Source organism: Podarcis vaucheri, assembly GCF_965113315.1.
Source record: "Podarcis vaucheri genome assembly, chromosome: 4".
NCBI classification, from domain to species: domain Eukaryota; kingdom Metazoa; phylum Chordata; class Lepidosauria; order Squamata; family Lacertidae; genus Podarcis; species Podarcis vaucheri.
The window spans coordinates 66,082,120-66,104,303 of NC_138762.1; the positions used below are offsets into that span (position 1 = coordinate 66,082,120).

Genomic DNA, 22,184 nt, shown 5'->3' on the forward strand with positions numbered 1-22,184 from the left:
TTATCTAAAACATGTGGATCTTCAGGACTTTTATTTTCATATTCTAAAAGTTCAAGAAAGCTCTGCATATACCTGAAACACATAGGAAGAGTAAAATTAACGTAAAACCACCTAGCGAAAAAGCAAGAGATGAGCTAGAATCTTAACTAATAATGACTTGAAACACTGGAAGGCATTAGAACCTACAAAAATTGTCAACTAAAGAATGTTAGGTTAAAATGTCTTTGAAATATGATGCAGATATTGTAAATTTTGTCCAGCAAAAATTAAGTAAATTAAAGGTTTACTATTTAAATACTTGAACCAACTGATTCAGATTTCAATTTATTCACTTGTACTTAAAAGTATTTTAGACATAGACCTGACACCAGAAACAATTTGAAAGTGGAAAACTGTAGAGTTATTTATAACATATGCACTTTGTAGAAAACAACTATTTACAACTGTAGATATTGTTTCATATAACAGGAAATTCTACAATTAATGCAAATCTTCTAAACCCGGAACAGTCCTCCAAGTCCCATCTCTCCTCTTTTATCAGAGCTTTGAAACTTACTGTTTTGCAGGACTTTTATAATTGACTTCTGCTGCTTTTATCCTAGATTCTTTGGGTTTGCAAGACATATTTTATCTTACTTTTAAGATTTGATTTTGTAAGCCACTATTGCTACAAAACAAAAAATCTATTAAAGCAATAAAAATAAGCTTATAATTTTCCACTCTTCTCAGTACAGTAAAGGGAAAACATTTTACATATTTTTATAGCATCTCTGCGAGAGAACATATCCCATTTAAGAAACAGACCAGGTCTAGCATCAAACTAACCTCAAATGCACTAGGTTTTCAGCGCATGACTTTTAATACCGTCTCTAACCAAAAAGAAGCATTGGTATAATCCTATCTATACATGTCTACTTAGAAGAAAGTTCCATCAAGTTTAGTGAAACTTACTTTCAGTTAAATGTGCATTGGACTGATGCCTAAGTAGGTGAAACCTACTTAGGGATTAAATTTGTTCACATTAATCCCCATTAATGTCTCACCCATTTCTCCTTTCTCTCCCTAGAGTGTTTTAGATGTAGCTTATTAACAACACTTCCCCCTGCCACCATAGGTCTTCTTCATGGCCCAAAGAACTTCATGTACTGCAAAAACAACTTACTCAAAAATATTCTTATACACGCACACACCAAATTTAAATTTATTCTTAAGGATGTCATTTTTGCTATCCCAGAACAACTTGTGAAAGCGGAGGTGGAACATGTGAATTGAGAGAAAGGAAGAGGATTTGGAGCATGCAGATGGAGGGAAGAGAAATTAGAGCTTGTGGGTAAGGATGAAGTGGAATGTACAAGGTAGAGGTAGAGGCCCAGGTATGTAGAATATGGAGCAGAAACCCAACCATTGAATTCTTATATGTAAGCTTGCTACAGTTGCCTGAGCTGGACAGCTAGATTATTTTGCTTGTAAAATTCACCATGTTTGGTTCATGTAGCTTTGTTGTCTGTTCTTTATACCTACCAGCTTTGGACTAGCTTAACTGAAGGTCTATTCAGCAAGTTGTCCGGCAGCAAGTTGACTTCTCTCATAGTGTTAGCAAGCCGCACAGGAAGTTCTTTCCGCAGGAACATATATGATGTTTTCTCACATGCATTATCACGTCCTATGGTTGAAAAGACAAACAGAATTTAGTTCCCCCACTCCCTCATTCTTCAGAAATTCTTAGAAAATGTAAACATGATGTAAAGGGGAAAAAATCCTTTATTTAGCCAGACGCTAGGTTTTGAGTGCAAGTTTCCTTCATGTTTACTAAATCTGAATTCAATACACAAACTACTTAACACCCACAGTAACTGCCAACACCAGCCTGATTGCACTAATCAAAGTGCATACTTGTATCTATCTGCTTATTATTTACCTAACTGTAAGCTAAACCATGGCAAAAGACCTAAAGATGGAAGCACATTTAGCAATCATATATAAATCTTTTCAAAATACTTTTGTATCTAGCACATAAGTAAACTGAGTAACAAGATTGAATCCAATACTTTGGATTAATGTTCTTTTTTTAAAGGGGGTTCTAAATGATGCATTAGTATTTTTATTATTCTTAAACATTTATTTGATTCAATTGTCTTTGGTATTTGGATCATTTTAGGAAGAGGCAGACCTATCTTTTTCCACTCACCTTTCTAACACAATGGTGGGTTGGTATCACAATATATGTGTCTGTATATGTATGTCTGCATGCTCTGCTGTAGAATAGATGTTTTGTGCTGAGTTCGAGGGTGATCGTGGCAATGAAAAGAAACACTGGGCACTGTCCTGGTACGTTTAGGCACACTGGTCCAATTAAAATGTATGAAACTGATGGGCTTAACTGTGACCTTTATGCTCACTGTTTTTAATGGGACTTTGGTGTGCTCAGCTTTGGACCTCATTGCACCCTTACAATACAATCCTATACAGACCTACTCATAAGTGGGGCTTATGCTCCAATAGGTGAGACGGGATTGCAGCCTTCAATCTATAAACAGTTTCAAATTAGCAGAAAGTTGGTAAAGGTTTATTCATTGTTACTTAGCAGAGCAACTTGGATGTTCTAGACAGTAGCCAACAGCCAGACATCAAGGCTTCAGACTAGAGACTATACATATTTTCATTCCTCTCCCCCTCCCTAAGAGTAGACAACTCCACAGTAATATTCAAAAAGGCCAGGTAAACTCACAGACCTGTGTTTTACCTGTAATGAGCTGTCAGTATTCCACTTTAGGCAAGAGAAAGATTGCAAATGTGTTAGTCATGGTCACAAAAGACAACCGCCTGCAAAATGAACAAGTGCTGCAAGGTACTGATTAAGTTATGTTCATGCAGCCCAGGAAATAATGTTAAAAGCATTGCTATGCATATAATAACTAAGATTTGCAATTTGAAAAATCCTTAAGTGTAGTGCAACTGGCACAATCAAGGTCATACTTTTTAAGGCAGTCCCATTATAATCAGTTCAACAGCACATCATTCAGCATCTATTCGCAGATAATGTACATTGGCAGGATACAGCCCAATCAGATTCCACCCTCCCCTTAAGTACTTAGTTTTTCTTACTCCTTTAAGGCACGCCTGACAATGGCTTGTTATAGCTTAGTAATTTTTTGTTTTAGATATGATCCTGCAAGTATTTATGGATGTATGTCTTTGCCTGCTCATCTGCATGCATGTACTTTTTTTGGTAGATGTATTTTTGTCAAGAATTGGAAAATGACAGCCATTATCTGTCACATAATTAATCTGTAAAAACTGTTTAGGACCACTAGAACAATCTGTAATCATTTATTTTTGCTTTACTAGCACAACCGACTTGGGACTCAACCAGCTATTCATTTGGTTAGACTGACCATTTCTGGCTACCACAAAGTGTCAAATTTTCATTCTACTTATTATTACAATACATAGGTCAGAAGATGCTGATTCTTCTCTACCAGAATTTCAAGTCTTCCAAACTTTAAGAAGTAATCTACCACCACCAAGGCAAAATCACTGTTGAGGACACAAGAGACACTGGCACCGAATCATCAAGGTTGGCTCTGGCTGTGTGCACATCACAAACAGTATCCATTAATATCTGCTGGCAACCACTACTCTCTATAATAGCCAGGAAAGGTCTCATGGAATCACTTGCAAAAGTGAATCTCCCCTTGCTTCCTTAACTGTCTAAAAGCATCACACCAGTACCAATGTTAAGGGCAGATAATGCTAACCTGTCTTCCCTCTTAACAAGGATTTGTACCCATGGATTAAAACTGGTTACCAAACCCTTGTTAAGAGGGAACTAGTTAATACTAATGTAATGCTCTGCTGTTGTTAGGATCCATGGGGAAATATAGGGGGACTTTGCTCCTGAAAGGAGCTATATGACCCCTTCCACTTCTACTTAATTTCACCGTGGTTAAGGGATCCAAGCTGATAAGCCTACACTAGTCCAAAGTGATTAAGACAACACTAAAACACTGGTATAAAAAAGAAAGATTGTTGAGCAAATTATTCTAGTTACTGATGTATTCTACTTACATAAGCCTTATTTTTATTTATTTTGTTCACCTTTTCTATTTAGTCTGTGCTATAGAGTTCTGCACAGCTTTAAACGGAACTGCTCTCAAGGACATATGAGCTTAACATAACAGTGAGTGACTTATAGGTAGACTCCTAACTGAAATAAACAGGGTCAAAAATAGCCCCCAGCTGAACTCTATTAAACAGCCAGTTTACACCCTTCAATGTGAGAACTTATGCCCTGTAGTTACAGATTCAGTTAACCAGTTGCAGGTGGTTCGTTTTTTTAAGCTGTTCAAAAAGAAACCAAGTAAAAATATAACCTAAAGTTATATTTGGCACAACATTTCTGTCCCATCTGCCTTCCCACTAAGCAGTACACACCTGGATGGAAAGTTATCTACCATTCTGCATGTACTTGAGGCTTAACTACATGTTATCAATGAGATCCATGACTGGATCTTCCAATACAGGTACTGTTATTTTTACTCTGAAGGAGCCATGGAGGGAAGCCTTCAAATGGGAACATAGCAACTTCAGAGGAGGGAACAAAATTTTAAATCAGGAAAACCGTATATGGGAAAGAAAAAAATCACTCCCTTACCTCTCTGATTGAACTCTGCCCCAGATAAAAGTAAAAATAAAGAAGTTCAGCAATCCAGTCACAGAGGTCCTTCTTAATGTGTAACTTATTCCTAACAATAAATTGTCTCACATGCTTCTTTATAAAGAGTCTGCATTATTTTTCCACCTTTGGCCCTCCAGATGTTGCTGGCCTACAACTTCCATCATGCTTGCTGTGGCAGAGGGGAGTTGTGGTTCAGAAACATCTAGGGCCAAAGGCTCTCCATACCTGCTTTATAGGTCAGCCTATGTGCCCCTCTTGCCCAGTAATGCTGTCTACTCCAGCCATCACCAACCAGATGTCATCCAGCTGTTTTAGAACTGCATGCAGCTGTACTAGCAGGGGCCGAGATGGTAAACCATGGTTTTGCTTGTTTTCATATCTAGTTCAAACCTGCCCCAGTCAACTAAGCATGGTTTCTTTAAGGCCAACACAGTTGGACCCATAGTTTTAAAGGTTGTGACTCTCAGCTTGCATTAATCATTATGTTCAAACTCAGTAACCTGGCTTAATGCTTATGTTTTTTATTGCTCCATTTCAAGTCACCCCCTGGCCTAGTTACAGACACACAACGGGAAGGGTAGCTGAAAAACAAAAGTGTTTATGCAGCCAAGAGTCTCCAGCTAACACTTTCATACACCTCCCCATTCCTCCTTACTCAGCCTGGAAACAGGTTCTTTTCCCTGCCCACCTCCTTGCCGACAAGCTCTCAGAGAAAATCAGATCTTTTCAAGCTACTAAACTCCGGCTTTTCTAAATCATTGGCGCGTTCTTAAATTTACTCATATCCTAGGACCTTTGTGACAACAATTACAGGACTGATGTTGCAACAAAAAATAGCAAAACATGCAGAAATAAAGAGGTCACTGCTCTATGGCTACTAGAGTTGAATAGTTTTAAGAGTTTAATCTAGATAATACTATTAGTCTAGATCAGGCTTCCTCAAACTCGGCCCTCCAGATGTTTTGAGACTACAGTTCCCATCATCCCTGACCACTGGTCCTGCTAGCTAGGGATCATGGGAGTTGTAGGCCAAAAACATCTGGAGGGCTGAGTTTGAGGAAGCCTGATCTAGATAATACTATTGAAAAACATATGATAAAAAAATAAAACTTCAGTGCTGACTTTGGGAACTAAAACTGCTAGCAATTGCTTTTAGCAATTCTCGCATATATAAGTAGCACTGTAGACAGGGTTTGGCATCTATATTATAAGAGGGTACAAACAGATCACTGTGGAAATTACTTGTTTCCTACTACTCTCTCTTTTGCCATCATATCTTTCTACAGGCAAGAAGAACGTGAAGTCCAAGTCCTTACCCCCATAATTAATAGAAGAGAATAGTATTAAAATTCTTCTTATTCACAAGGCTTGAGTTTTGCTTTTGTCTAGTTACCCAACACTCTCTTGGAATATTTAACCAAGCTCCTACTGATTTTAATGTACATGAACAGCATCCTTGAACTTTCTGCCCTTCCCAGAACTTATAAAGATGTAAAATTCTGCCACACAACGAATGTGTGCATATGTAAAAAACACATTCTTTATAGCCAACACTAATGTCATCAGAAGTAAATAGAAAGGAAGGAAAGCATTTTTACTCACACATACATGTTTATTGCTTGACAACTAAACGCAAAACATGCCTACAATTGTGAATATTTTTCACAAAGAATTCATTCATGTGACAAGGTGTTCAAGAGATTACTGTCATATAAAACAAGCAAGTCACAGTAACAGGACAATATAAACTGTCAGTTTTATACTTAAATCCATTTTATAATTTTTGATTAAAAAACAAATGTAAAGCAATTTGATGTTCTTGTGAGAACTGATCTTCCATAATTAATGTGTTTAATTCAAAGCTACTAACCACATCAAGACAAGTATAGACAGTGCATTCTTCAACCTCTCTTACATAAATATGTTCACATTTTCAGTTTCACTTATGGTTTATCTGTTTTTCAAACTCACAGTAGATCCACTAAAATCCATGGGTTTGCTCTAATTAATATTGGCTATCTCACCATACGTATTAAGTAAAGCTAAACAGGCCACTTTAAAATATTATAAATCAAGCAGCCAATTATGTTTGTTAATTTGCAAAGCTTTCTTAATTTATGATTCGTAATGAATAATATTGTTAGGAGAACAGTTATGAGCATTGGACAAAGATTGTTCAATTACGATACTTGTCAAGGGCACATGAAAAGGAACAAATATCAGTAAAAATGCTTATATTATCTTTCAAAAGTACATGTGAAACTATACAACAGTAGTTACGTGGAATGTATGCCAAACATTATAATGATGCATGTTGCACATCACAAGACAAATGAAACATGTTAATTCCTTTATCTTAACACATCTTGAAGAAGGTAAATAGCAATGAGGATTAAGACACTAATAAAATGATCCAGCCCAGTTTTACGCATGCTAAAGCCCATTGATTTAAATGGACTAAGACTGACCTATCTCTGGACTGTTTGTTTTCAGCACCAATAGGTAAAAAAGTAGCATATGCATTTAAATATTTTTCTGCTTCTATGTATCCAGTGATCTGCTGCATTAACCAGCCAGTGAATAAAAACCACTTCACAAACATTACATTTTAAAGAGATAGTTAAAACACTGAATGTATGCACATAACTAATGTATCTTTAAAAATTCATTAATTATATAGAATGTTTGCCTATTCAAGTTCTCATGACAGCACTTAATGATTGAATGACCCACTAGTTGAGGGAGAGGAATCCTTGCGCTGATGGAACAATCTGCTTATCACTACATTGAAAACAACTCAATGATATCATTAGCAATGAAGTATTCACATATGTTGTTAAAAGTACAAGCAAAATATTTGTGAGTTTTTTCAGATGTCCTGCACAAATTGGTTATCTCAGGACTGATTTTCTCCCATAGCTTTAGAAGAAAACTAATAGAACTAAAATCATCGAAGACTAGTTTGAGGGTAACAGCTGAAATTGACAGAACAGAACAAGTCTCAGTATAGGGCAAAGGTAGATGTAATGATACAGTAAATGTGTCTTGGCATTTAACATGCACTTTACAAAAAGTGCAAATATAAGTTCCTGGGGGGAGTGGCTTATAATTATTGGAACCTCAGAGGTTGGGGGGATAGAACCCTTCTCCTGCTGTGATAATGACAAAAAAAAAAACACCTCTCCTCTGCAATTTACATAGGGCAGTGGTTTTCAACCAGTGTGCCATGGCACCCTGGGATGCCTTGAATGATGGTCAGCGGTGACATGGGCAACACTGGCCTCTATCCCTCTTTCCTTCCTTCCCTCCCTTCTCTGATGTTCTTTCGCATCTCTGCCTCCCAAAGGCTTCACAGCTGTTTATTGCAGTAGCCCTGGCTACAAGCTCTGCAGGCAAATGATGCCTCTGGGGCTAGTCAGGGGGTGCTGGTTGCCAGAAGTTGAGGTGGCCTTGGAGTAAGCAAGCAAGTGGGTGAGGGGCCCCAGCCAGCCAGTCCACTAGACCTTGCTTCTGGGAATGAAAGGACAAGCCCCATGCTCCTGTGGGGCAGTGTGAAGAGTCACCTCTTTTTGGAGTGGGGGGGGGACTTCTCTGCTGCAGCAGCGGCTGTCCAGAGGACTCCCAAGGTGAAGGGAGAGGTGAGGAGGCTGAGGGAACACTACACAAGGGAGGGTGTCCTAAAAAGGGTGCGAGGCTGCCAGCTCTACAGGCAATGGGTAACATAACTGGGCTCCTGAGCCCCACAGTTGTGCTGCAGAAAGAATGTAGTTGGTCAAGGGAGCAGTGGATTCAAAAAGGTTGAAAACCTCTGGCACAGGAAGAAAATTGCTACTGGCTTCTGCAGTCTAACAGGTAGTATTTTGGTGTCTCACTTAATCATTTAATCTGAATTTGTGAGAGGAAATGTATGCGAGCCCTATTGAAATTAACATATACTGTATTGTGAAGTAGGTAAATTATACCAAATGCAATTCATTAACAGTGCCATGCTGAAATCCCATTGACTTCCAAGGGGGAAGTGATTACTGTCAAAGCATTCTGAAAACTACTGGGCATCATCTCATGAGACTATTACTAAGGCAGAAAACAGATTGGCACAGTTGCTGGCAAAATCCAAAGAAAAATGGTTACATAAGAGACCTCTACTCTGGTTGCCAATTTGTTACAAAGCAGATTTTAAAGTGAAGGAAAACAACTACTTAGCTCAGTTTATCTCTGCTGAAAACAAGAAACTGCATGAGAGCATGCACCTAATCTTACATGTATAACCTCTGCTCAGTGATCTTGAAAAAGGACAAATCTCAGGCAATAATCCAGGGAGGAAATTTCTTCCAATACTCAAGAGGGGACTAAATCGAACTGCATCAATAATAGTTGCCCGATACAAAAATTGCTATTATCCAAGAAACCTTTTTAAAATATTAAGTTATGCAAATATATAATTGAGCCTGCTAAAAATTGTGAATGAGCTTTAATATATTTTAATGTATCTTCTTCATCCACACCCCATTAGCTAGAAATAGGCCTTCCAGTGCAATGTTTATCTGCGCTATTTTTCAGTCTTAGGCTGGGATCCAAAGACCCACGTGGGAAGCTTCCAGTTGTGCTACAAGGTCAACAAGTACTACCTTTCTAAGCAATGCCTTTCTATCCCAGAAGCTTGGGCAAACTTCAAGAGTGAATTTCAGTGCAGTTTGAGGAACAGCAAGTAAAATAAATCAAACAGGGAAGCCTAGACAATACACCTATCTAAGAGGCTCCTTGAATTCTAAACCTTTCATTTAAAATTCCAACCTCCCTGTTAATATAGCATTAATAATTAAAATGAGTTAAAATAGTAACAGCAAAGCCCAGCAATGAGAAGCAGCAAGATATATTTAGACAATGTTTTTGCAGTCACCTTTCTTATCTCCAATAAATGTTTAACTGAACACTTAATAAAACTAGAGAAGGAAGTCCAAGCCCTAAGTGACAAGACTTCAATATTTTCCCATAAGTTTAAAAAAATAATTTGGAAAGGTTGGCTGGCTGATTTTTTATGGCAACTTAGATGATGTAATATTATTTAACATAATTTTCAACTTAGTCTGTTCTTCTGACATTTTATGAGTGTTTTAAACGTAATCTGTCCAAAGCCCTAAGGATGAAATATTCAAGTTTTTTGTTTTGGTTTGAAAAAATATAGTGCGTATATTTTCTTTTTTTGTATTTTAATCTGAGTGGGGAGTATTTTTCCAGTCCAAGCGCTGCATTTTCCCTTGGACAATCATTCAGGGACCATTTGCCAACAGAGAGTGTGGCCAAAGTAGACAAACACACTTGCTGTCACACACACCAATAGAAGCTTTTGTTTGCAAGTGAGGAGGTGATACTGAGGGCTAGGCAGGAAGGTCCAACTGGCTGCATCTGGCCCATTAGCAACCAGTCCGTCACATCTAATTTAATGGTTAATTAAGTAAACAGAAGCTCAGTGGTTAAATTTTGCAGAACTGCAGGCCACAGGTGTTGCTGCATCAATGTTAAATCATTAATTTATCTCAATTTTTTAATCAAAAATTTTCAGTATACAAGGGGCTTAAGTGCTACTGAGACTGATTTGAGGAATTATTTAAAATTACATTTATTACAGAATGATCCTGAATAACAATTTTATCTAGTTACTAACTTGCCTCCTTCCCATGCTTTCAGAGTTTAGGAACTCAAAAGGGGCATATGACAAGTTAATGTTCAAATAACCTAATCTAATCTTTAGATTGTGTTAGCACTAGAATGTCAGAACTTGAAGCCTTTACAAACAGTTTTCACTATCTTTTTGCTATGATTGCACCCAATTTAGATAATGAAAACAGACCACACTTGGATTTCAAATTTTAAAGGATTTCAAAGGAACGGACCACTATGACGATCAACATTAATCTAATGTTTTAGGTCATAAAATATGTATTTTAGATGGTTTTGTTCTTTACTTAAATGCATTTACACTAAACATAAAATCAAAATATACTTGATGGCCCCACCATTTCTTATTTTCATCAACGCGCACATAAAAATGCCTAATAAATACAGACTCAATTCAGCGTTCCTTATGGACCATACAAATCTAAGTCATTGCAAACTATATGAATACAGATAAGCATCTTGCTTCATATATCTGAAGAAGTGTATCTGAAGAAGTGTGCATGCACACGAAAGCTTATACCAAGAACTAACTTAGTTGGTCTTTAAGGTGCTACAGGAAGGAATTTTTTTTATTTTGACTATGGCAGACCAACACGGCTACCCATCTGTAACTTGCTTCATATGTGATTAATAAATTTCTTAGTGAGCATTGCACACTGCTTTCATCACAAACATTTTAAAAAGCAATTATCGTTCCATGAATTGATTCTCAACTGCAGTTCCTGCACAAAAACATACAGAATACCTAAGTCTGGTTCTAGATCATATGAAATCACTGTGTCAATATGCCTACAAGTGGCCCCATTTTCCTCCAAAAATCAAAACCAGAACAAGACATCTTTGCTAGCTCCAAATATTCTATGCACATGACTCAAAACTGATTACTCAGAATTTGTTATTCTGTTATTTATTTATCTTCAAATTACATTCTGCACTGGTAAATATGCATGTAACCCACATGGAGGGATATATAACACCAACAATAAGTTTTAAAGTGATAAATATCTGTTTCACTTTTAGATATAATGACATTAGTCTTAGACATTTGTAGGGAAGTATTCCACATTGAACAAAATGCATCTTCAGGGATTACTATTTCCAAATCCCTTTTCCTCAAACCATTACTTCTCTGGACCTGAGGTATTAGTTTTTTCAATTTTGTGATGTCTGTCTTGGCCACATACCATCACTATTGATCGATTACATGACTAATTTCAATAATAATAATAATTTTGCACCCCGCTCATCTGCCTGGGTTGTCCAGACATTCTGGGCAACAAAAAACAAGTTTTTGTCTTGGTTTATTATTCTTGTTACCTGATCATATAAAATTCCTGAGCCATTTAATGCCCTCTAAATTCAGAGAGTTCCTTTTACCCCTAAATGAACATATACATAAATAGCTGGTATTGATCTATTATTCACAATAGAATTACATAAATGGAGGGGGGGATCCTGAACATAGGAATGCTTTGTTCCCCTCCCCAACTCTGAAAAATGGCTTTTACTCAGTTGTTATAGCAAAACTCTCGTTTCAATCAATCATTTCAATACAGCTTCCCGCAATGCTTTCCATTTCATTCTATTAAGATTCAAATCCTTATACCATTCTTTAAACATTTATAATTTAGCTCTGTGCTAATATTTAACACTCCTGAGAACTTCATGTCTCCTGCATTCAGTGGTTTACATAATGTGGAAATCACTATTCTAGCATTATCTCCTATTCCAAACAAACTTACCACAAAGCTTTTATCAAACTTGCAAAGTCAGCTTTTTCACTTATAAAGGAACACTTAGAAGTAGAAATAAGATTTTTTTTGGCTGAATGTTCCATTTATCAGCAGCTGTTGTGCTTCAGTTTAATTTACATCAGTGTTCTCTAGACTATTTTTCACTGACCAAAACATTATTATGATTAATACTTTTTCAAGGGAGAAAAAGAAAGAAAAGAAATCCATATCCCTAAATATTTCACATACGGTAGTTTTTCAAAAGTATTTTACAAATCTAGGAGAGCCAGTGCCTTGAAGTTTGATCCTAACCATACTGAATTGTTTACAAAATCTGATGCAGGTATATAATGAAAATGTTGTAGTGTATCAGACACTTAAAATTATATCTAATTGTCTGCAAAAACTTTAAAGGTAAAGGTAAAGGGACCCCTGACCATTAAGTCCGCGTCCCGCAAAAACTTTACACTTAATATAAAAAGGCTACACAACATATGAAACAATTTAACACACTAAAGATAAAACAGGACCACAGGAATTCATAAGAAAACTACCTCTCTTAGGAAAAAAAGCAATGACAAGAAAATCAACATCTCATTCAGCCTACAAAAGCAAGTCCAAACAAAACCTTACTATATCCCCTAAAAAAAAAATCTACTCAGGCAAGGGCTCAAGCTGGCTTCCCATAGAAGAGAGGATATAGAAAACAACAATGCTTGGTACAAATCTTAGGTGTGGAACCTGTGGCCCTCCAGATGTTGCTCAACGACAACGCCCATCGCTCCTAACCACTGGCCATGCTGGTTGGGTTTTATAGGAATTTGTCTTCATCACTTGCAGAGTCACAGGTTCCCCACCTCTGATGATATGCTATCCAGTTGCTATGGCCAGCCTTCAACAGTTCCACTCACCATAGCTAATACAGGGCTGCTCTCTAGCAAGCATGACAAACGGCTAGTATTGTCCACAACTTTGAAGATGCAGATGGAGGAACAGATTGCCTCAGTAGTTGAGCAGCAACACATTTGCAGCTGTGCAATAGGTTGGGGGCTGTTTGGCACCTTCATGGACAAGACATCTGGAAAACTTTTGCCGTGCTAAACTGACAACCCCAAATAAGACTTTCTTTCTCCGGGAAAGGCTGTGAGGCTGGGTCTTAGGTGCTGCTCCTTGCAGGTGATCAAGCAGCAGCACATATCCACTTCCCTCTGCCTGAGTAGATAACGGTAAAGGACCCCTGGATGGTTAAGTCCAGACAAAGGCGACTATGGGATGTGGCGCTCATCTCGCTTCAGGCTGAGGGAGCCAGAGTTTGTCCACAGACAGCTTTCTGGGTCACGTGACCAGCATGACTAAACTGCTTCTGGCAGAACAGAACACCGTGACGGAAACCAGAGTGCACGGAAGCACTGTTTACCTTCCTGCCACAGTGGTACCTATTTATCTACTTGCACTGGTGTGCTTTCGAACTACAAGGTTGGCAGGAGCTGGGACAGAGCAACAGGAGTTCACCACCGCTGAGCAGATTCGAACCACCGACCTTCCAATCAGCAAGCCCAAGAGGCTCTGTGTTTAGACCACAGCACCCACATGTGCCTGAGTACATACCTACCAAGTAGTAGGAAAAAGCTGTACTGTAATTGTTTTAACATGCTAAGGTGAATTGTTTGGAGTTCCACAACAGGAAGTGAAAACCATTTAGTTGCAAGCCCTTTCTTCTCAAAAAAGCTCAGTATTCCCAAGACACAAACCACAGCAATAAAAAAACACAAAGTGCATACATGGCCAAGAAGAGGGATATAAGATCCCAGAGTTTTCACATTACTATTGCTTTCTGGGAAGAATTTGCTTAACCTTCAAAACCCTTAGTGACTGACGCCTGCTGCGTGTCTCCCTGAGATGCTGATCTGTCAGCCAAGCATAATGTTTTGGTGAGGCTCTGAACAAAAGAGTAAATAATAAAATGAGAGAACAAAGAAAAAGAATGAACTAGGCAAGGACACAAAATGCATTTGGAATTAGATTTGGGGAAAGGTTTAACAAAAAATGCCTTTGCCCACACTGGATAGTGCCTTGCAAAACGCAGGCTCACATTTTGCATACTAAGACAAAGTGTCACAGAACTTGTTGTTGATGGAACTGCCCACTATTATCACTGCAGCAAGAACTAAAAAACAACAATCCTGCCGCATTGTAGTTTTCCTGTGGAGCCCAATAAAACACTTCCTTCCTCTCAGAATATATTCCCTTTCAGAATACTCCCAATAGGGCACTGGTGGGGAATGTCCAGCTCATGGGCCTAATTATGAGTGCCAGGCTGTTCCGGGCAAACCATGCACATGTTTCATCATATACAATGTCAGACATGAGAAAGTTCAAGCTGCAACTAATAGGAAGAAGTATCAGATTTGTAAGTGTACTGCAACAGAGAAATGTGCCAAACTAAAGAAGTGCCAACTTTTTTTTGGATAAAAATTAATAACTGGAAGAACACTTAAGAGTGTGCTCTTAATTTTTCCTTTGCAGCCACATGCTGAATTCAAGCCATGCCTGCAAAGAAACATTTTTCATATTCTTTTGCAGGTGTGATTTAAGTTCAGGCTGCATCTACAAAAGAATTCAAGCCACAGCTACCAAGGGAAAAAGTTCATTTGCAGGCCTAACCTGGATGTAAACCACACCAGCAAAGGAAGAACAGGAAATGCACTTAGAATACACTCCTAATTCTTCCTTTTTTAACAGAATCATGGTGACATCAGGTGACTGACACCTGTCAGTCTTACTCACATGCCAAAGTGACCCACTACAGGTGTAGAATTACAGAACTGCAGAGTTGGAAGGGACCACAAGAGTCACCACCTCGCTGAAGTTAAGGAGGTCTGGGTTCAGTCAGTGCCTGAACAGATGACAGCCCTCAAAACAACATTATACATCGCCTTTGGGTCCATGATAGAAAAAAGGCAGGATATACAGGTAAGCATATAGATAAATAAATTGCTAAATCATGAAACCTTGTTTTGAAGTGAGCATTATTGTTCTAAAGTTAGCATTAAGTTGTCTAGATAGGATGGCACGGCAAATTGTGATTAGACAAAACCTGGAAATTTCAGTGGGCTGGAGGATGAGCCTTTGGGCCTGCTCCCAATAAGCCATGGTTTGGCGAATCAATTCAGAAGATCTAAATTGGCCCAAGGAATGGTCTGAAAACAGGCGATGCAGCTGCTGTTCAGTACCTGGGCAGGAAATCATCTGCATACTTTACGTATGCCAGCTTGAGCTGCTGGAAGAATATAATGAATGCTTAAATAGACTGAGGCACTGACACTGGTCAACTTTTCCCTGGATCCTCCCCTTGTTTTCCTGGTAAGGAACTTGCCTGCAACAGCTGCACCACACACAGAAATGAAGAGGTGGTGTTTCGTCCTCACATCTGTTGAGCTTCTGCCTGCCCAGGAGTTGAACCCTACCTTTCCTAACCATATTTACCAACTCAATACACCCCTAAAACACACATACACACCCCTCCTCCTGAAATGCAGTCGACTAATAAGTTTTATATACCAGTCCTTCTCCACTGGCCCTTAACCCTTTGGGGAAGCTCCTCAGAAGCCCCTCCACACCCCCAGGTCCTCAGTTACCCGGATTCTTCCGCTTGTTTTGGCCCCCGCCCCACCTCCGGCCTTGCGAAAGGCAAGTCAGTGACGTCACACAAACACACCGGGGAAGGGCAGCGGGCTTCCTTCTCCTGTCCCCCCCCCAGCCCCACCTCCCACCCCGCGTTCCTCACGGCTAGGAGCGAAAGAGCAGCGGCGGGAGGAGGAGGCGGCGCCCGCCCTCCCGCGCTTGTTGTTTGGTTTGGCGCGGCGTGCAGGTGCCTCTCCGTCGTCACTCACCGAAGTCCAGGAACTGCTTGATGGAGAGCGGCGACGGGGAGAAGCGGGAGTAGTACTCGATCTGTTTGGGGATGGGGCTCTTCAGGAGCGCCCCGCACAGCCGCATGGCGCTGCTGGGTCGGTCGGCCGGCCGGCAGGTCGGTGGGTGAGGGAGACGGAGAGGAGCAGGAAGGAGAGGGGAAGGCGCGTGCGCGCGCACAGCAGCAGCAGCAGCAGCAGCAGCGCCTGCGGGGCCCCTGGACGAACCGGCCGAGCAACTGCCTGGCGGCGCGTGCGGAGACTCACGCACGCAAAACACCGCGGGCGCGCGGGAGGGGGCGGGGAGGCGAAGGCGCTCGCAACTGTCACCGCGGCCCAGCAGCTCCTCGCTGCCGGCCTAGCGGAAGGCGGCGGTATCGGCCTCTTTGCCCTCCACACGACGGCCGCCCCCTCGTGTATCAAGGGGCCGGGCGCACCGCTGCAGCTCGACCCGGCCGGTATCCCCCGGCCCGGCAGCGACGGCGAGCGCCCGCCTCCTGGCCTTACGCGGCCTTCTGACTGGGCGACGAGCAGCCAGCATTGCCGCCGCCGCTGCCGCCTTCCTTGGCCTTTCTCGGTCGCCCGAGTAAGCGCCGCCTGCCATCACCATGACGCCCAAAGGCATGCGCACGCGCCGATGGGCGCCGGTTGATTTCCGGGCCTACAGCTCGATTTGAAAGTGAGGAGACCGGGGCACGTGTGGTTTCAGGCACATAACACGGATCGCAGCCTGAGGGCAAGATGCCCTTCTGCTTTTCTTTATTCTCCAAGAGCTTGTCCTGCTTCTTCACCCACCACCACAAACAATGCTTAAGAGCAGGGATGAAGGATTTGTTGCCTTCCAGATCAGTCTTTCTCAACCTGGTGGTGGGGTGTCCCACATGTTGTTGAACTACAACTCCCATCATCCATTGCCAGCAGGGGCAGCAGTCAGGGATGATGGTAGTCCAAACCTATGACCAGAACTGGAATCATCATGTACACTTCGGAAACCATGATCTACGTCATATCACACACCTTCAGCTATCTTAAATATTACTATCCATTTCTGGACTGTCTTAAAATTTCCTTCCCTTGAGCCAATGTTTCGTAACAACCAACCCCTGATATTAAAAATGGAACAATTTCTCCTTAAGGGATACATTAGCCTGTGGTTTCTACAAGGATGCTGACCGGCCCAAGAGAAAATAACAAACATTAGAGGCATGGAAACAGGCAGAGAAGGAAAGCAAAAGGAATCTAGCTAAGTCAAAGATGATTCCACTCTTGTACACATCCACCTGGTGTAAAACAGGCTTAAAGAAGAGAGGTGATGCATGGAACAATCTCGTGGGAGAAAGGCTTAACAATTTGGGCATCTACAAGATGCACAGTTATAAGAAAGAAGCTTCCTAGATCCATCCACCTTAAGGACAGGGGATGGACAGAAGGGACATGAAGTGCAAATTAACTCAAGTTCTGTAGCAAGGTGTATCAATACAACTTTCCCTCCTCAGAATAGCAGGGTAGTCATGATGGGTCTCTGGCCAATGAGAACTGACAACCAGCTGACTAAGGTATCCATTGTGGGGAAAGGCAGTGGCACTTTCCTAGCAAACTCAGTCTAATTACTGATGAAAGATGCTTGCTGGAGGAAACCTTCAGGGGAAATTAATGGCTGAATAAGGATATACACCAAGGTTCTGGGGACTAATTAGGTATCTGCCTATTCACCTTGCTCTTGCTGCTGCTGTGGGAGGTCATTCAGCTGAAAACAATGTTGCCTCCTCTGTTGCTTCCAAGTACCCCAATGCGCACACAGTGAAGAATCGTTAAATGGTTCTGAGGCATGTGTAGAATTCCAGTGAAAATGAACTTCTTGGTAATACATGAAATCCATAGCTCATACAATCCCCAGAAGAAGCATTTGAGTCCTGCTGTGGGACCAACACGCAGCACGCAGCTTGTTTTCTTGCAGAAAGTTAGGCAGACAAACTGACAAGATCCATTTCCAAATATTTCAGTTCAGAAGAGTGATAAATACAAGCTTCTGATCTTCATGGTGGGACTGATTGGGCTGCTGTTGCTGAGGACTTGGTCTGCAACAATGGATTTAACCTTGGGTGAAGCTTGGAGCCAATGGAAGATCACACATTCTAAAGAATACTCCCCAGAGGAAGAGGAACACCGGAGAATTGTGTGGGAGAACAACTGGAAAATGATTGAGCAACACAACCGTGAGACTGCGCAAGGGAAACACACCTACACAATGGGAATGAACCAATTTGCCGATTTGACTGATGAAGAGTTTAATCAAAAAATGGTTAATAATAATAATAATAAAGTTATTACTTATACCCCACCCATCTGACTGGGTTTCCCAAGCCACTTTGGGCTTAGGTTCAGTCCTGAGTCATATTCAGTAATCAATGAATAATGTTTCTGGCAAACTCAAGGTCATTAGATGAAGTAAGTTTTTAAGTGTAATTGTTTTTTAGAATGTTTTGATCTGTTTCTATTTCATTTTTGTTTTTAAATTGTATATCCGTTTGTTGTCCTGGGCTCCTTGAGGAAGGGTAGGATATAAATTCAATTATTAATAATAATAATAATAATATGATGGACAAAGAAAACTATAAACTCCAACAGCAATCTCACAAGACTGCACACAGTGAGATGCCTGGTAGTTCTAGGAGAGCCCAGTGTGCAGTAGGAAGCAGGTAATTTGAATGCAAGTCCCACTACTGGGAGATGGTGAGATTACCTCCACAAGCAGAGCACAGCTTTTGGATGTCATGCCACCAATGATAAATTTGAGTGGAAAAATAAGAATTGGCAGGACAAGAACCTACGTCTCCTTCTTCAAAGAACTACACCCTCATCCTGCAAACAGATGGGAGGGAGACACACAATGGAGCCCATCTAGTCTTCCTAGACCCAGCCTATGATATGCTTCACCATAAAAATCTGAAGAGGCTCTGTGCAGAGCTATCGCTCACTGATGCTTCTGTGGGTCTTGTTGAACTGTTGCTAAGAACATGCTTAAACTACACTGGTATTTACTCTTGCACAAGGACACTCTGGCATAATGGAATCACAAAATGGCTTTATTTAAAAAGAAAAATTAGAAGAAAAACCCAGTTTCAAATGGTTACTCATAAGTGCATCTCACTGATTTCAGTGAGGGTTATTTTCAAGTCAGTTTTCATAGGATTGCAGTCCCTAGTTCATGTTATTGGTGAGTTAAAATTATTGTGTGATACAGATTTTCCAGCATATATAGAGTTATTCTTGTGCTATTCCTGCCCCCAAACATAGCATTTCATAACTATGATAATTTATATACAAATGTATGCTAGGTAGGCACAAAGTTTCTTGTCATGCTTTTTTGTAGTTAAATAATCAGGATTATTTAATTATTTTCTGAACCAAACATTCAGGATGTCAACTTGCCATCTGTAAGCTCTTAGGAAAACATTTTCTTCTTTCTAATAAAGCACTTGGTGGCCTTGCAAGCCGACAGTTGGCATCTGATGTAATAAACTTTGAGTAATAAATTTTAGGGCGATATCAAAGCGGTTGAATTGTAGGTTAGATCAGAAAACAAGGAGCAAGTGCTGAACATTTTACTCCAGCTCTTGCTGAAACATTTAGTTCATAACATCTTGACGAAAAGGTTGTTCTTAGAATTATTGTCATTCCCCTTGAGAATCATCAAGTTCAGACTCTCAAATATTGAGAACAGAAAATACATTTGAAAAGTTAACAATACTGACCAGTAACCTGGGGGTGGGGGTGGAGCGTGTAAGGAGTAGAGTCAGACCAAGAAGAAAGAATTACGGTCTGAAACTGCATTTTACAAAATTACAGAAAAAGAGATAGAGAAACAAGATACCAGGGAATTATACAGTTGCCCATCTGGAGCATCTGTCTCTTACAAATTATATTTTCACAGTGTTCATTTTTCTCAACAATATTCTAAGAAAAACTGCTAGGAAAAGTACAGTTCTTTTCAGCTGGATTATAGCAATAGATGGTCAAAAGGTATAAGAGCCACCAGGAGATCACTTCTTGCCCATTTTCTGAAGAGAGGAGACAATGCCAACATTCACGCTCCCCCAACTTAAAAACCCATCACTGTTTTCAATCACTTATCCTTTTGCCTATGGTGCTTGAAAGATAGGAAGGATGCTGCTGAGAAGAAACTACAGCTAAAATAATAATAAATGCACAGTAAAAAAAACCTTTCTCATTTCAGGCCTACCTGTAAGTCTGTACTTTATACATAAGCTACCTCACCTCATCCCAGATGATGTGTTGAATTTTGTTTTGTTGATTTTGGACCAGTTTTCCATTCTATCAATATCATTTCAAAGTTTATTTTCATCCCTCCTCTTTTTGTGTCATCTGCAAAGTTGACAAGGATCTCCTCTAGCCCTTCATCTAAATCACGAAAATTAAGATAAATTACATCAACATAATTCCCACAAAAAGAGATATGATTAGTCCGGCAGGTTTTATTATTGAGCGCTGCTCTGGTTTTGCCAGAAGAGGCTTAGTCATGCTGGCCACATGACCCGGAAAAACTGTCTGCAGAAGCGGACAAATGCCAGCTCCTTCAGCCTTTAAAGCAAAATGAGCTCCGCAACCCCAGAGTTGTTCATGACTAGACTTAATTGTCAGGGGTCCCTTTACCTTTACCTTTATGCTGGCTTCTACTAATCACTGCATTGTTATCAATATGCTTACAAACTGAAACCTTGCTCTAGTATCTCCCCTGGTATCGAAGTCAGACTGAGTGATCTGTTGTTTCCTGGATCTTTCTGTGCCTCTTTTTTGTAAACTGGAATCTTCACTGGAAGACTTCCTCTACTCTCTGAGGTGAGGCAAGTACCTATGAGAAGCTATTAGAAGCTATTAGAAAGCCTTTTGAGTAGTGGCGTCCCAGTTACGGAAGGACACTGACAAACTGGAACGTGTCCAGAGGAGCGCAACCAAAATGGTCAAAGGCCTGGAAATGATGCCTTATGAGGAACGGCTAAGGGAGCTGGGCATGTTTAGCCTGGGGAAGAGGAGGTTAAGGGGTGATATGATAGCCATGTTCAAATATATAAAAGGATGTCACATAGAGGAGGGAGAATAGTTGTTTTCTGCTGCTCCAGAGAAGCGGACACGGAGCAATGGATCCAAACTACAAGAAAGAAGATTCCACCTAAACATTAGGAAGAACTTCCTGACAGTAAGAGCTGTTCGACAGTGGAATTTGCTGCCAAGGAGTGGTGGAGTCTCCTTCTTTGGAGGTCTTTAAGCAGAGGCTTGACAATCATATGTCAGGAGTGCTCTGATGGCGTTTCCTGCTTGGCAGGGGGTTGGACTCGATGGCCCTTGTGGTCTCTTCCAACTCTATGATTCTATGACTTTCCCCAAAGAGATTGGCCTGGACCCAATACAGTTTGCTGACTCAGGAGAATAACAGGATTCTACAAACAAAAGATGGTTGGTAGTTGAATCTTATTTAAACACTGGTGACAGGACAGTAGCCTTCATCATCACAGAGAGAGCTGACCTCTAACATCCCACCACTGCTTTCCACCCTCCACCCAATGCCCTAAGTGTTCCCTCTGTTCTAATGGTAGGATCCTATTGATCTTTTGGTGCCAGGCCTATCCATATTTCTGGCCTTTTTAGATGCAATTTTAATCTTATGACCTACCGTATTTTATGCTGCTTGTGTGACTTCATGGCTTTAGCTTACGTAATGAGCAGACACTCTTGCCTTCCTTGCAAGGTGTAGGACCGCTGAGAGGTACAGGTTGTGTAATTTATGGAAAAGTAACACTGCCACCATCCTCACTGTGTTACTAAAGACTGTGTACACAGTGCAGTTTAGTGTGCATTCAGTGCACTCCATATGCTGGTTGTTTCTGTGTTGTACAAATAACCACAACCCCAATCTAAACGTATGCTATTTCTTTCTATGATTTAATGCCTTTTATCCCAAACCAATTTTTATGCTAAAGGAGATTTTCAAAGTGAATGAATTTGCACTTCAGTCCATGCATGCATGAACAGGAGAGCATGCAAACAGTAATTTTCTTGCGTGGGGGGGGGGGAGGGAGGAGTTTAGTCACCCACAAGTGAAGTGATGTGAATATCCAATCGGATACGATCCTGGGATTTTCCAGATCCAGCACGTATGAAGGA

The 22,184-nt window shown here is 40.5% G+C and overlaps 2 protein-coding genes across 2 annotated transcripts in view; both read right to left on the reverse strand.

Annotated features, from left to right (window-relative positions):
- Window positions 1-16,272, reverse strand: part of PDK3 (pyruvate dehydrogenase kinase 3) — a 37,679-nt gene extending 21,407 nt beyond the window's left edge. The window contains exons 1-3 of the mRNA XM_082219971.1: window positions 15,984-16,272; window positions 1,522-1,663; window positions 1-72 (exon numbers count right to left, since the gene is read on the reverse strand). Of these exons, the coding sequence (XP_082076097.1) occupies window positions 1-72; window positions 1,522-1,663; window positions 15,984-16,089 (320 nt within the window). The 5' untranslated portion in view covers window positions 16,090-16,272. The remainder of the gene's footprint in view (window positions 73-1,521; window positions 1,664-15,983) is intronic.
- A 2,944-nt stretch (window positions 16,273-19,216) lies between these two features.
- Window positions 19,217-22,184, reverse strand: part of LOC309530819 (organic solute transporter subunit alpha-like) — a 30,044-nt gene continuing 27,076 nt past the window's right edge. Inside the window, exon 9 of the mRNA XM_082219983.1 lies at window positions 19,217-20,423. Coding sequence (XP_082076109.1) covers window positions 20,420-20,423 — 4 coding nt within the window. The 3' untranslated portion in view covers window positions 19,217-20,419. The remainder of the gene's footprint in view (window positions 20,424-22,184) is intronic.